This window comes from Pyrus communis, chromosome 7 (assembly GCF_041283825.1).
Source record: "Pyrus communis isolate YQ-2024b chromosome 7, ASM4128382v1, whole genome shotgun sequence".
NCBI classification, from domain to species: domain Eukaryota; kingdom Viridiplantae; phylum Streptophyta; class Magnoliopsida; order Rosales; family Rosaceae; genus Pyrus; species Pyrus communis.
The window spans coordinates 1,321,182-1,336,967 of record NC_142571.1 but is presented as its reverse complement, the minus strand read 5'-3'; the positions used below and the strand labels follow the sequence as shown (position 1 = coordinate 1,336,967).

General features: G+C 34.9%; 1 protein-coding gene and 1 pseudogene across 3 annotated transcripts; both read left to right on the top strand.

Annotated features, from left to right (window-relative positions):
- Window positions 1-3,812, top strand: LOC137735157 (protein PNS1). 2 transcript variants are annotated; one of them, XM_068474551.2, is made up of 5 exons: window positions 1-185; window positions 311-739; window positions 1,419-2,333; window positions 2,593-2,830; window positions 2,977-3,812. In XM_068474551.2, exons 1-5 carry the CDS (start codon window positions 168-170, stop codon window positions 3,015-3,017), a joined length of 1,641 nt encoding a protein of 546 aa, XP_068330652.2. In that variant the 5' UTR covers window positions 1-167; the 3' UTR covers window positions 3,018-3,812. The 2 variants fall into 2 exon arrangements, with proteins under 2 accessions (XP_068330652.2, XP_068330651.2); XM_068474550.2 differs by having other exon boundaries at window positions 2-185; window positions 2,593-2,826.
- A 4,134-nt stretch (window positions 3,813-7,946) lies between these two features.
- LOC137733930 (putative disease resistance protein RGA4) lies at window positions 7,947-15,784 on the top strand (annotated as a pseudogene). Its single transcript, XR_015964343.1, has 3 exons — window positions 7,947-8,021; window positions 12,818-15,341; window positions 15,574-15,784. The product of XR_015964343.1 is annotated as a putative disease resistance protein RGA4 (transcript).
- Window positions 15,785-15,786: the final 2 nt, after the last annotated feature.

Below are 15,786 nucleotides of genomic sequence, written 5' to 3'. Positions count from 1 at the left end.
AAAATAGGAGAGAAGAGTCAGCATCCACCGGCACCAGTAACAGCACCACCACAACCATGGATAGATAGATAGATTTCGGAGGGATAAATACACAACTACTTACAAAACACGAAACATTCCAGACAACAACACCGCCGCTGACACCGGTGTCCCGTCATACCGCCGGCATGGGTGCCGCAGAGCCTGTAAAGCAACCCATCTTTCTCATTTCTTTTCTGTTGTTTATTTTTTATTTTCTATTTTGTTTATTATTAGCTCTGTGTACATTTCAATTAATGCCAAAAGGTCCGAACTTTGCTGTGGCTTGTAGGTGGAGGAGAGAGAAAGAGAGGAGCTTGAGGAGAGAGAGGACTATGGGAGGAAGGAGGAGGAGGAGGAGGATGTGAGAGATGTTGAGAAAGGGGAGGTGGGTTTTGAAGAACAGGCGGTGGCAGCTGAGAGAAATATTAATATTAATATTAATCATGGAAATAATAATATTAATCAGGACGAGAGAGAAGGAGATGTTCATGTGTCAATGCTGCAGAGGCTGAATCCAACAAACCCTTTGAGAATTGTAATAAATAGCAAAACCAGAGCTGCAACTCCGCCGCCGCCGCCGCCGCCGTCTCGGTTCTCTAATATCAGAGGCGTTGGTGGTGGTCATGGTGGTGCTACTGCTACTCCTTCCCCTCCTCAGTTATCCTCTCACACCAACACTCCCCAGCATTCTCAGCCTCGTTCGACACCAAACCCACAAGTAAGTTTTCCTTTTTTTTTTTTGTTTTTTTAATTAATCTTCCTCATTAAAACAAAATTAAAGTTTTTAAACAACTTAGGATACCAACTGATAAGTGATGCTTAAGAAAGATTAAACAAAGATATCTCATTTTTATTCTTGAAAATTTGAGATTTATATATATGTTCCCTAAATATCCTTGGTTAGTTTGGAAAGGAAATGATACAGATCATTTTTCTGGGACTTGTTTATTGAGATTGAGACTTGAAGCAAAACCGAGCGCAATAACGTTCTAGGTTCATATAGCTGACCCATTTCGTGGTATAAGACTTTGTCAATTAAGTGATGTTTAAGAAAGATTAAACAAAGATATCTCATTTTTAATCTTGAAATTTTGCGATATATGTTATTTTTATCCTAAATATCTTTGATGAGTTTGGTAAGGAAATGATAAAAGCCATTTTTCTGGGACTTGTTTAATGAGATTGAGACTTGGCACAAAATCGAGCACTATGGCGTTTTAGGGTTCATGCAGCCGATCCCATTTAGTGACATAAAAAGATTAATTGCAGAACTTGTGGTCCTAAATATTTTTAATCAGTTTGTCAGCCATTTATCTGGTAGAGCATGATTTTTTTGGGGAGAATTTTGAGTTATCAATCTGATATTTTAATGGGTTTTGTCTCAATTTTTTGACCAGCCATCTTTTACAACACTGAATTCAAGAAAATACACCAACAAGATATCTCTGTTTCTATTTCTTCTGCACATGGTTGCAGCCATTGGGCTAGTCGGTTTCCTTCTGTTCAGGGGAGTTCAAGGGCTGATAGAAGCATCAGACAACAAGGTTAAAAGAGCCGAGAAACGAGTGTTGAAGTTTTTTCTACCACAAGTCGAAGCTGCATCTCTTTTAAGCATTGTTCTTGCATTTGCATGGCAAAAGGCAGTCAGGCTATGGCCTAAGTTTTTTATTCATTTCATACTATGGACCACTTTTGTCATGTCTCTGTCTGCTGGAATTCTGCTAATTTGCTTCCAAAAGGCTCCCACTGATGGCGTTGCATTCTGCTTTATTGCATTTGCGATAGGCAATGGCTTATACGCTTGTTGGATCACACAGCGGATAGGATTTTGTAGCAAGATATTGATCAAATCGCTCGAACCCGTATCAAAGTTCCCCGATTTGAATCAACCCACTTATTGGATGCTTGGGGTCGGATTTCTGTGGATGTCCCTGTGGATTCTAGCTGTGATTGGAGCCTTGAATTTCTACTTTCCTCCACTGATCATAATTTTATTGGTCTTGAGCTTAGCTTGGACAGCTGAAGTAATGAGGAACGTTGCAAATATGACCGTCAGTAGGGTAATTTCTCTTTATTATCTCAGAGGAATGCAATCTAATACTCAATTTTGCTTCCAGAGAGCCTTGAGTAAAAATCTTGGAAGTGCTTGTTTGGGTTCACTCTTTGTACCTGCAATTGAAGCACTGAGAATTGTTGCTCGGGCTTTAAATTTACTCAAGGGAGAAGATGAGTTCATGTTTTCTTGTGCACATTGCTGTCTCAAAGTCATGGAGTGCATCTTCAGATATGGCAACGGCTGGGCCTTCATACAGGTACGTTTATAAGCCATTGTCAAGTGACTTTGTGATTCCGTTTGCATACCAGCCAAGTGCTTCTTGCAGAGAGCACTTCAAGTGCTTTTCCAAGATTCACTTCCATTTTTGCTAAGGATTGGTACCAAAAACCATTACCAAAAACGCTTTCAGCCATTTTGAAAATACTTCCAAACGAGTCCTTATTTTGCCTAGCAAAGTATACTAGTTTTGCCAGCTGATCAATATTTCAGTAACACAATATGGCCAATTGCTGCAGATAGCAGTGTATGGGAAAGGTTTTGTGAGGGCATCACAAGACACCTGGGAGCTCTTTGAACGGCAAGAAATGGAACCAATTGTTGATTCCGACATTACCAGCTCAATCTGCTTCCTAACCGGCGTCTGCAGCGGCTCTATCTGTGTCATAGTTGTGGCGGCTTGGACCGCTAGAGTGCACCAAAGTTTCACAGCCACCATTTCCCTCCTTACATTCTTCATTGGATACCTTATGGTTGGTCACTTTTCTTACTCTATTATTCATTTTATGCATATGAACGATGTGATCAACTTGTTAATTCTTTAATCTTTGTTGCTTATTAGTTATTTAAATACCTAATTAACACCTTAACCTAACCAATTTCTATTAATATGCTTTTTCCAGACGAGGATAGCCATGGCACTACCACATGCTTGTGTAGGTAGTTACTTTGTTTGCTATGCAGAGAATCCAGACAACAGATTGTTTGACAACACAATCAAGGATCGCCTCGCTTTGATGAAATCTGGTCGAGATGTAGTCGTTCCCACACCTCGAGTCCCCAGCCGGTTTGCAAGGTAAAGCATAATCACACTGCCATTAACTCCTCGAGTCCCCTCACTCCTTGTAGAAGTGAACTCCGGCCATCCCCAAAACCATGATTGGAGCCCTTTTTTCTCCATCGGTACGATATTATAAGGGCATCGGATATTGTTCGGACGAGGTTTTACATGTGTATAACCGTCCTCTCGAAACATGTACGCGAGGTCTATCATGTACGAATGAGGCCTCCCGTACATATGAATAGGGGAACACTATGTATAAATGGCTCATACATTTTCCGGATACTCTCCTCGGAGACTCGGACTTGAAGAATCGGCCAAATGAGCTCAAGCTAAAATTTCCTGCAACTACTACAACTCTGCAAGAGTGATATGGTGGTGGTGATGATCAAGGTTGAATGAAAGAGTTGAACCATTATTGGAAGGAACATGGGGAGCCAACGCGTTGAGACTCCATTGAACAAAGGGCTAAAAGAAAAATATCTCGTGGGGCTGTCCTATTTGTATAATCTGTCCTTTTGGCATATACCGTATGCTGAAAAGTCGCATTTTTTATTTTATTTTATTTGTTCACTGGAATTTTTACCTAAAATTCGAAACCAAACAAAAAAAATAAAAAATCCCGATCCAATACAGAAAAATTCTCAAATCAATAATACCAAAATTTTGGGGACTTTATACTGAATCGATCTCGAACCTTTAGGTACTGGAATCGGGATTACATATTCAATGGTTTAGGAATCCCAAAACGATCCGACATATATATATATATATATTTATTTTAGTTGCATAAGTGTTGAATTTATAGTAGATTATATTAGAAATAGAAGTATGAAATTAAGTAGTTTGGAATAGGGTTGGGCACGGGCCGGGCCGGGTAGAGAGCTTTAGAGTTTTAGAACCGGACTTAACCCAGCCCGTTTGAAATGGGCCGGTTTGGGGCGGGTCCGTGGTTCCTATTACATTTTTTTTCATCAACACAGAAGGGGACGACGTCATTCAAGTCGTCTTCCTCAATCGTCGAACCCGTTTCCTCCGCGACAACCCAGATGCAGCTTAGACCGTTCAAGTCGTCTTCCTTAGTCATCTGGGAGAGAGGAGAAGGCGAAAAATCAGAACCATAAAAAAAAAACCCAACCAACACAAAATCATAACCATAAAAAACCCAGAAAAGACGAGTCAAAGAGAGAGGAGAAGACGAGTTAGGGAGTCTATCCCACATGCGCAACGCCGACGGACTAGTGGGCGGCCATAGGAGTCTATCCTAGTTCTGGATCGTGGCAATGATGTGGTAGATTGAGTCAACAATGCTGCGAAATCAGTGGAGTCGGACCATATTGGGTGGTCAACGGCCGAGATCTGACGGTCCAGCGACTTCAGCAAGAGCTCGAGGGCGACGCAATCGTGGTGGTCGTGAGGCGGTGATGGTCTGGGTGACTGTTGTCGAGAACTCGACACATGCTTAAGTGTGAATGAATGGAAAATGGGAGATTGATGAAAGTCTTTGAGATCAGATGAGGGGATAAAAAAGCTGGAGAGTTGGATTTAATTAAACCATATAATTAAGTCTTTGAAATCAAATGAGGGGATAAAAAAGCTGGAGAGATGAAAGTCTTTGAGGTCTAGGTGACTGTTGGCGAGAACTCGACGCATGCTTTGACACGTATTGGTTATAGAGACCTTCTTGAAGGCCTCTCAAATCTGGTCCAATATGGTGGGTGACCTTGTAAGTCAAGGGCTAGTGGGCTATAGCATCGCTCTAATCCAATTCCAATCCATTATTGCATGCTACAAACGGGCCGGGCCGGGGCCCGTTCCTTCTTATTTTTGGACTCGTCCCGTCCCGCCCCACCCCATTTTGTGTTTCGAATTTTTGGACCCACCCCGTACCCGCCCCGACCCACGAGTCCAGAACCTGTTTGCCCACCCCTAGTTTGGAACCTTGGAACTTTAGATGGTATGAATGAATTGGTATTTCAATTGGTATAAGGTAAAAAGCCTAAATTTCAATTGATATGAAATTGGGTGATAAAAATTTAGTTCAAAAGCCCAAATTTTAGAACACAGCACAAAACTCTCAAATTTCAGCCCAAAATCCAGTCCCGAAATACTGCGACTCATGCGAATGAGTTGCAGATTATATCAATGTTTGAATTTCATCTTTCAAGCGTTTTTTGAATTGCTTGGGTGCTTCGAATCAAATTGTATATGAATTGCAGTCCATTAGGGACATTTTCATTCTTCTGCTAATCTTAATTATTTGTATCTCAAAGAAAAAAAAATACCTAAACGCATTTGACTTTTTTTTAATCTTTTACACTTAAAACATCTTAGCAAGGAGATGACAAATCCTAAATGAAATGTCATGTAATCAAATTTGAAGGTAAAATCAAACTCCAACTGATATATCAATCCTATGTGGATTGACATATGAATTTTCATATGTCAAATTTGTTAATTATTTTATTATGTGAGTCTCATCAATGTACCAATTATAGATGTTGAAAATTTATTTAAAAAAATGGGTCCTACAAATAGAAGCCTATAGCCATTTCAGCCTTACTCCCTATTCTGTCTTAAATAAAGCTATGAGATATCATTTCTAAGAAAAATATATATGGTTGGAGGAAAAAAAAAATCCGACATTCCCACGTCAGTTATCAAATTAACATTTGACATCTATTTTTGACATCTTCATTGAAGATGCTTTTATTATGCATTTACAATGATTTCCACTATGTAAAATATGTACGTGTCTCCTAAATTACCTATGAATTATCAACTGAAAGGAAATTAATTATATGACATAAGACCATAGTCCCAATCGTGCTTAGTATTGATTTAGGGTTTAGGAGAATTGGTTACTGATTGTTAGAGTAAACTAAATGTTTTTGCTGTGAAGAATCTGATTAACATTTGTGATTCGTTCGAACAGTTTTTTTTTATTTTTTTATTTTTACTTGCGCAGTCAATTTGTTTTATGCTGAATTATAACACTAAAGTTGTGAGGAAATGTGAATGCGAATGTGATAACCTATAACCTCATCTATCATTTGTTTTAGACATCACTCAAGTTGTGAGTAAATGTGAATAGACATTTTACGAAAATTACTAGGCACTAAATGCAATTATGCCTTCATATTTTTTTCTTCTTCTTTTAGTATATTTTCAGAATTTATAAGAGGGTACATTTTCTTCTTTTGTATATAAAGATATTCTTCAAAATTTACAAATTCAACCTTTATTCATACATGCCTAATATGGTTATACATAATACTTTATGCATGTTTTATGCGCTTTTGAAAATCGCAGTAACGTGTGAACACCTATGTTAATGTCTTCTTAAAAGGACATTAAAAATGGAGAGCCCTTCAGAGTACTTGCTTCCATTTGGATGCTGGCCCTCAGGCTAATTTCATAACATCTCATTTAAAAAAAAAAAAAAAAAAAAAAAAAAAAAAACTGAAATTGTAGAAACCATTCTACTATAATAATAATAATAATATCTCAGCATCCTTTTTCACTTTTAGTGTTGATTTTGGAACCAATTTAAATTCATCAATTAATTCTTGACAGCTCCCCAAATCCATAAACATAAAAGAACACAAATAATATCTAAAAAAAATTAAACGCACAGTATACGACAAAAAAAATCCTCCCAGATTTATGGGGTGGCCACGCTGCGTGGGAATACAAAAGTAATGAGAAAGAAATTGGAAAGGGAACCAACGGCTGCGATTTGGTTTGATGAGATGAGAATTTTGACGTTTTTTTCTTCATATTTTCAATTTCTAATGTCGTTGGTTGACCCACCACCATGCAATTGGCTTTTTCTCATTCAATTTTGAATGCAGTTACTTTCAGCTTATATATAAAGTGGTATATTGTCACTTGTTCTATTTCTATTGATATTTTTTTTAACTTGTAAGTGAAAAGTTTAAGTTTGATTTTCATCGTAGGAGAATGTGAATTACATTATTACTAATCTATTGTTAGGCTAAACCCACTCTTTTTCCTCTAACGTATATAATATCGTTTGTTAAAAAAATGATATAGTATTGCATTAGTGCATTTGCTTTATGCTTTTATATAAAAAGGATGGACGAATAAATTTGGTATTGGAGCCCAATGAAATTGCTTCAACATTATATAGTATTATGCAAAAAATATGAGATGATATAGGGTTATGAGTGTGCCAGTTTTAAGATAATTCTCTTAGCATTTCTTGTCTAGCTATATAAAATCTATATTTACATTAGGGTGGATGAATAAACTAGTATTGGTCATGTTGGAGACTGATGAAATTGCAAGTGTGTTTAAAAAGTAAACTTTCAATCATACGTGTTTGTTGTGTTGTTTATTGTTATTCCAGCATCTCATCTTTATTAATATATTTATTTTATATATGAAATGATGCATGAGTTGATGGATGAAAGCTCAATTAATTCATGATATATTGGTGGTGGTGTGTATTTTAATTTGATCAATTTATATTATTGTTTGATGGACCGATAAAATTACAAATGGATTTTGAAAATACAACATAACGTTAAGAACCAAGCCGGCATTAGTGATATTGTGACAAGTCTTTGTTTTTATTTTATGTATGGAGTGGTGTATGGGTACTTGGATGAAAGTGCAATTAATTCGATGTATATTGGAGGTGGCGTGTATTTGGTTTTGGTCCATTTATAATAGTGTTTCACGAACTGATAAAATTGCAGATGGGTTTAAAAAATACAACTAAACGTTAGGGACCAGGCCGGCATTAGTGAATTGGTCACAAGTCTTTGTTTTTAATTTATTCATGGAATGACGTATGAGTGGTTGGATGAGTGGGCATATAAAGATGAGCAAGGACGAATAAATACAAAGGTGTCAAAAAAGGTACGCCTCTTCTTCTCTAACTTACTAAAATCAACTTGCTTTTGGGCTAAAGATGAATCATAAGATAAAAGAGACTAACAAGAAGCTTGGTGAGGATGCATTTCGTAGAACCTTTCTATAATCACATAAGCCTATTGATATCTACTTATCAGGAATACAATAGGTCTCTCAATAACTCATAATGAATTGTCATAAATCCCCAACATTATTGTTTTGAATGTTTAATATAACTTAGCATTACAAAATTCTATTAACTTAATTAATACAATTCTATCGACCTAATGATATGTCTACCCAAATTCTTATATTTACGCCCTTTTTTTCTAGCTCAAATGAACTTGTTACTGGGTTTTCTAGCTCAAATGAACTTGTTACTGGGTTAAAGATGGGTTATAAAATAAAAAATGGGGATAATTAAGTCTGATCCCAAGTCACTAATGTTTATTGATGAAACATTTTTAGTTTTAAATTTTTGTTTGAAGGCCTTTGACTTATGTCCATATGAAATTCTTAAAATTAATCAAATTCCATGTCAGATTTTCCTTTTCTTTTTATTTAAAAAGACTCATTTATTCATTTCCTTTTATGTCATTTCCGTTTAGGATAATTGATCATTTACATCATTTAAGGGATTTTATTGCAGCTAGATATCCCTAACATCCCTTTAATTTGAAATTAAAATATGAATTTTTATACGTTCCAATAGTTTCATCTCATTTTTCGTTTGACTGAATTAACAATCTTTTATTAATAATCATGGGTCCATTATATTTGCTAGAACGCTTATGGATGCCCTCCTTTTTTTGTATTTTTAATCTAAATGGGTATATTGTTTTGAAATTTGTTTCTAATTATAAGGGTACATTTTTTTTATAAAAAAAAAACTTTGGGGTGTACACATATGAAAACAATTTACTTTTGGGAGGATGTAGGAATTGGACCATAATTAATAATTATATATGGCAATTGTATGGGTACTTTCTTTTAACAAGTAACTACAATTATACCTTCCTTAGTCCAAAAAATAAAAAAAATAAAAAAAATAAAAAAAACAAAAAACTACAATTATACCTTCCGTATATATGTAATAGGTACAATTGCAATTGTTTTGAATGTTGCTAGACTCTCTTTATTGTCATATTTTTTTGGGAAAATTAGAATCTCCTGTACTTTTCTAATACTCTTTAGATTAAACATTGGTTCTATTTTGAAATTTGATTATGACGCCTAAACAATAGTCATGTCAGCATTTTTATATTTATTTAGATTACATGTAATTATTGTATTTTTTAAATTTAAAATGTTAATTATTAAATTCCATATATATCCCTTTAGGTTGATATATTTATGTACGTGGCCTTTTTTTTAGGAAGCCAGTTTCTTCTCCCATGTTTGAGCCGTATGATTTATTCTCCCACGTTAGAATTCTATGATCCTCATTTTTGAATTTTGAATGGACTTATCCATTTCAATTAGTGGTTGTTTTCACTATTTTATATTGATATTATGTGAGATAATTAGACGTATTCTCTATTTTCTGAGGCTTGAGGCTGGTACGTTCAAATAATATATTTAAACGTATCAAATACGTGCCAAGAAGATATATAAAGTAACATACCAAATATATTTTTTAAATAAATACAAACGTACCAAAATAATATATAAATGTACCAAATACATACAAAAAAAAAAAAAATATGAACATATCAAACACGTACCAAGAAGATGTATAAAGTAACGTACCAAATATGTAACAAGGAGAAATATATGTTTAATCAAGAGCAAATATATGTACCAAATATGTTTTTTTTTTAAATAAATATAAACGTACCAAATACATGCAAAAAATAAAACAAACATAACAAATATGTACCAAGAAGATATATTAAGTAACGTATCAAATATGTACCAAGAAGAAATCAAAGTTTCATGTGTAATTTGAAAGACTTTTTATTAAAATTGAATACTACAATATTTATCTACAAGATCTAAGGAGTTTTGAGATATTATCTAAGAAAATTAAAAGGTATATTAAATATAATGGCAAGTTGCATTTATGTGTATTTTGAAAGACTTTATATTGGAATTAAATTATACAATATTTATCAACAAGATTTTAAGAGTTTTGATGTATTATCTAGGAATTAAAAGGTATATTTATATAATGGCAAATTGGGTAATTTAAATTATAAAAAATGCTACTTCTAATCCATTTGGCACCAAAATTGTAGGAAGATATTTAATCAAAACTCTAAAAGGCATAAATGTTTAATTTCAAAATTGGGTAAAGTACAAAAATCTACCACAATTTTCATACATCATCTTTTAAAATTGTCATCTTTAGAATTTGGTTCAATGTTATATCTTCCGTTACTTGACCGTTTACTTTTTAGTTAAATACTGACGTAGCTTGATTCGGGACCCACTTTTTGTTAAAAATTTAATAAAAACTAAAAAAAAATTATTTAATATTTTTTAAATATTAAAAGTAAATAAAAAAAAAAAACCCCTTAGTAACCACCCTTTCCCCCGGCTGCGGAAGAAGAAGAAGGAGGTCACAAAGGTTTCCCGATTCCACCTCAATGAGATATGGGTTTTTTTTTTCCTCCTCTTTTTTTTGCAGATTCAGGGTTTTTTTTTTTTTTTTTTTTTAATTTTAAAATTTTTCTTTTTCTTTTTCTTCTTCCTCCTCCTCCTCCTCCTTCTTCCTCTGGGTTGTAGATTCGGGTTTTTTTCTTCTTCTTCTTCTGCAATTTTTTTCTTCTTCTTCTTCCTCCTTTTTTTCCTGGGTTGCAAGAAACGGACTGGAAGGGAGAAGAAGATGAAGATGGGGGAGAAGAGAGAGAAGAGGGGTGGGGGAAGGGTACGAACATAAGGCTTTTTTTTTTTTTTTTTTTTTTTAACTTTTCTTCATTTTTTTTTAATATTTTAAAATTATTAAATGATATTTTTTTAGTTTTTAATAATATTTATTAATTTTTTAATAGAAAATGGGATCCGGATCAAGCCACGTCAGCATTTAATTGAAAAGTAAATGGCCAAGTAACGAAAGGTATAACATTAGACCAAATTCTAAAGATGATGTATGATATTGTTAGTTTTAAAAGATGAGATATGAAAGTGTAACACCAATAATTGAGATAGTTTTTTGTACTTTACCCTTCAAAATTTTAAAACTTAGGCATATGTATCAAAACCCACTTATTTTTTTACTCATATTATAATCTCATCCATCTTAAAAGGTGAAAAAAATTAAAATATTATTTTTCACTCTATTTCTAAAAAAACGTTTGATAACTATCCAACAAAGAGAAACATTGTCAACTTAATAAAATATTGAAAAATGAAAACTTCAAAGAAAAAAAAGCCACTCTTTTTCTCCACTTTTCCTTTATCACGGATCCACCCAATCTCTTGAGGTACCCTGTCCGGACGGTAAAACCTCCATCTCTCTCTCTCTCTCTCTCTCTCTCTCTCTCTCTCTCCACCTCTCTTTCTTGCACTTTCGCCAAACACCCATATCCATAATCTACCCACTGTGAAAGGTTTACTTGAGAGAGAAAGAGAGAGACTATGAGTCTGTGTTGAGAGAGAGACCTACTCTCTCACACTTCTCTATCCAATTTCATGTATACTGCATTCCTAGATCTGTAGTTCAGAGGAATTGATATCTTTGTTTGATGGGTGGGAGTGGGTTTGGCCCCTTGGGAGGTTTCTTAGATCTGGATATGCTATACTAGTGCAGGTGAGAGATAGCGCTTGGAAAAGAGGGGTTTTGGCGGCGGTGGTAAGGAGAGGGGTTGTTGGCGAGTTGCGATGGTTGACCAGGGTTGTGTGAGTCGGGATGTACGGTGGGCCTTTGTTGTATGGCTTTTTGTTCTCTTTTCTTTTAAAAAAATAATAATGAATTTATAAATAAGGGTCTAAAAGTCTTTTTATAAAAGAATAAATATGTAATTAACACTTTTACTAAAAAGTAAGTAGGAAAATAAGATAATAAGATGAATTTAGCAGCAGTTACTGTTTTTTATGAGTTTAGAATGTACCCATGTATGATATATGAGTTGAATGCATTTTTCAGTCTCATGGATACATTTCTATGCAAAATGTACCCATATATACACACACGTGTGTATATAAATAAATATAAATATATACTGTATTTATATATATTTGTTGATTTTGCAATTCTTGTTTTGGATTTGTGTCTATGAGAATCCAATTATATGTATACATTGTTTTTTATGTGTTTAGAATGTACTCGCTTGATTATTAGTAGATTAATGTTCTGTTGGTTTCAAATTTTACTATTTATTGTTTCTTTTATACTCTTTTTAGGGAATAGTTTATTATAAAGTTTGAAGTCCATAAATTAAGGAATTTCAAAAATAGATAGTTGACATGGAAATACATTAATATCAATATGATGAGATGTACAAAGTCAAGGATTTTTTTATTTTGATTTTAAAAAAAAAAACAAAAAAACAAACAAGGTTTCTGTCAAACACTATTGGTGACTAGGGATCTCATCCAAAGTCTCTTGACTAAAAAGATATTAACGAGAGGCTTCGTGCGGTTAAATCACGTACACGTATAACCTTTTCATAGTCACATAAGCCTATTGATATCCACCTATTAGGAATACAATAGATCTCTAAATAACTTATAATTAACTGCAGTAAGTCTTCTACATTATTGTTTTGAATGTTTCATATAACCTACTGCTACAAAACTCTATTAACTTAATTAATACCGTTCTATCAAAATAATGATTATGTCTACTCAAATTCTTACAGGTGCACCTTTTCTTTTCTAGCTTAAATCAACCTGTGTTTGGGATAAAGATGGGTCACAAGATAAAAAAAATTAACAAGAGGATTAGAGAGATTGCATCTCGTAGACCCAGTGACTTAAAAGACAATCGTGAAGATACACAATTTATAAAGAGAGAGAGGGTCACTCACTCATTTGTCCCTAATGAAAATATTGTAGGGAGAGATGAAGATACTAAGGCAATTATCCAACTTTTGTTGGATCCCATCTCAAGTGAGAATGTGTCAACCATTTCCATAGTTGGAATTGGGGGATTAGGGAAAACTGCACTTGCCCAACTCATATTCAACGATGAGGTGATTCATAATCATTTTGAGTTGAAAATATGGACATGTGTCTCTAATGCATTTGAGTTGGATATAGTCGTTAAGAAAATCCTTCAATCCAAAAATCATGATGAGATTGAGAAGTTGCAAAATGATCTTAGAAAAAAAGTAGATGGGAAGAAGTACCTACTTGTATTGGATGACGTGTGGAATGAGGATCGAGAGAAGTGGCTTAGCTTGAAGAACTTGTTAATGGGTGGTGGAGAATGTAGTAGAATACTAATAACCACTCGTAGTAAAACTGTTGCAATGATATCAGACACAGCTAAACCATACACCTTAAAGGGTTTGAATGAAGAGCAAAGTTGGTCTTTATTTAAGAAAATGGCTTATAAAGATGGACGGGAGCCAGAGAGTCCAACAATTAAGGCCGTTGGGGAGGAGGTTGCAAGAAAATGTCAAGGAGTTCCACTCGCTATAAGGACGATAGGTGGGATGTTGTTTGCCAAAGATGACAAAACAGATTGGTTGAATTTCAAAGAAAAGACACTGTCTAAAATAAATCAAGAACAAAATGATATTTTACCAACACTTAAATTGAGTTATGATGTCCTCCCATCACATTTGAAGCATTGTTTTGCTTATTGTAGTTCGTTCCCACCTGATTATAAGATCTCTGTACAGAGATTGATTAGATTTTGGGTGGCGCAAGGGTTCATTAAGTCATCCGACGAAAATGAGTGTTTGGAGGATGTTGCGTATGAATTTTATAGGGAGTTGTTGCAGAGATCATTTTTTCAAGAAGAAAAAACAAATGAGTTTGGTATGATAGTAAGTTGTAAAATGCATGATCTCATGAATGAACTTGCAATCTCAGTGTCGGGGGTCAGAAGCGTCATAGTTGATATGAACCAAAAGAATTTTCATGAAAAGCTTCATCATGTATCTTTCAATTTTGATATTGATTTGTCGCAATGAGAAGTGCCAACATCCTTGCTAAAAGCAAATAAGATACGAACTTTTCTTTTTACTTGCCAAAACCCTTACGGAAAAAGAGATGGGTCATTATGTGATTCATTTTGTGCTGCAATTGTTTCAAATTTTAAGTCATTGCGTATGTTGAGTCTCAATAACTTGGGAATTAAAAGAGTACCTAAATGTCTTAAAAAAATGAAACATTTGAGATATCTTGATCTTAGTGGGAATCCCGTAGAGAGACTTCCAGATTGGATAGTTGGACTTTCGAATTTGGAAACACTAGATCTCAGTTGGTGTGAAAGTCTTGTGGAATTGCCTAGAGACATTAAAAATATGATCAACTTAAGGCATCTCATATTGGAAGACTGCTGGCGATTGAGTGGAATGCCACGTGGAATTGGTGAATTGAATGGTGTTCGTACATTGAATAGATTTGTTTTGAGCGAAAGCAATTGTTTGGGGAGGGGCGGTAGTGCTGGTCTTGCTGAGCTGGGGACCCTTAACGAATTAAGGGGAGAGTTACTCATAAGGAAATTGAGGCATGTGGTGTCAGAATCAAATGTTGGTACACCTCTCAAGGACAAACAGCATCTCCATTCTTTGACTTTAGTGTGGAAATCTAGAGAAGATGGAAGGGGAGTTGATGAGGAGGATATTATAAAGTCAATGGAAGTATTGCAACCCCATTCTAATCTAAAGCAGCTGACAGTGTTTCATTATGGTGGTGTGAGGTTTGCGAGTTGGTTTTCTTCTCTCATAAATATTGTTAATCTCGAATTGCGGTTTTGTAAGAGATGCCAATGTCTTCCGCCCTTGGATCATTTGCCTTCCCTTAAGTCTCTTACAATGGTTGGGTTGCAGAAGTTGAAGTACATATCAGAGAATGAGAGCAGTAATAGTATGAGTGATGAGATGATGAGGATCTCATTCTTTCCCTCCCTGGAGACACTCAAGTTATACAATTGCCCTGTTCTGAAGGGATGGTGGAGGGCCCACACTCATAACAGTGCTTCTTCTTCTTCATCAACGGAAAATCTGTCGTTGCCTTCTTTTCCTCGTCTTTCTACATTGGAGATCAGGAATTGTCTTAATCTAACTTCACTGCCAGAAGGGATTCGTGGACTCCCCTGTTTAAATACACTGGATATTCGGCAATGCCCCATGTTAAGCGAAAGATACAAGAAAAAAACAGGTGAGGACTGGCCTAAGATTGCTCACGTCCCACACATTGACATTGATTAAGGTGCGTTTTCTAACTTGTTTCAATTCACACTAGCCTAATTCAATATAAACTACGAAATATTCAAACGCCAATCTCATTTCTTAATTTTATTCTTCATTCATCATCACCAGCATCTTACTTTTTTCTTTTCAAATGCCATTACCATGTGGATCAAAGCTTCCGTCGTCCATGCCTTTTAACTTCAATTTTTTTTTTTTTAATCTCTCTTTAATTTCCTTCTTTTCAATTATAGTCTTATATGCAGCGAATGGGGCGTCAACCTTTTGGATTCAGTATGTGATGGCCATGTTGACTGCTTGGAGTGGTTGTTTATGTTTTTTTTTTTTTGATCATCGGGGTTTAGGTACTATGTCCTCCCTGTTGTAATGTTTTTTTTTCAGTAATATAATATGGGCGTGAGGGCTTAGCCCCCCAGCTCTGACTGGGTTCCAGCCCTCTTTAAATA

Excerpts from the sequence above, each read along its gene's own strand:
- LOC137735157 (XM_068474550.2), top strand. Across the intron at positions 740-1,418 it reads GTTCGACACCAAACCCACAA|CCATCTTTTACAACACTGAA; the intron begins GTAAGTTTTCCT and ends TTTTTTGACCAG. Across the intron at positions 2,827-2,976 it reads TCTTCATTGGATACCTTATG|ACGAGGATAGCCATGGCACT; the intron begins GTTGGTCACTTT and ends TGCTTTTTCCAG.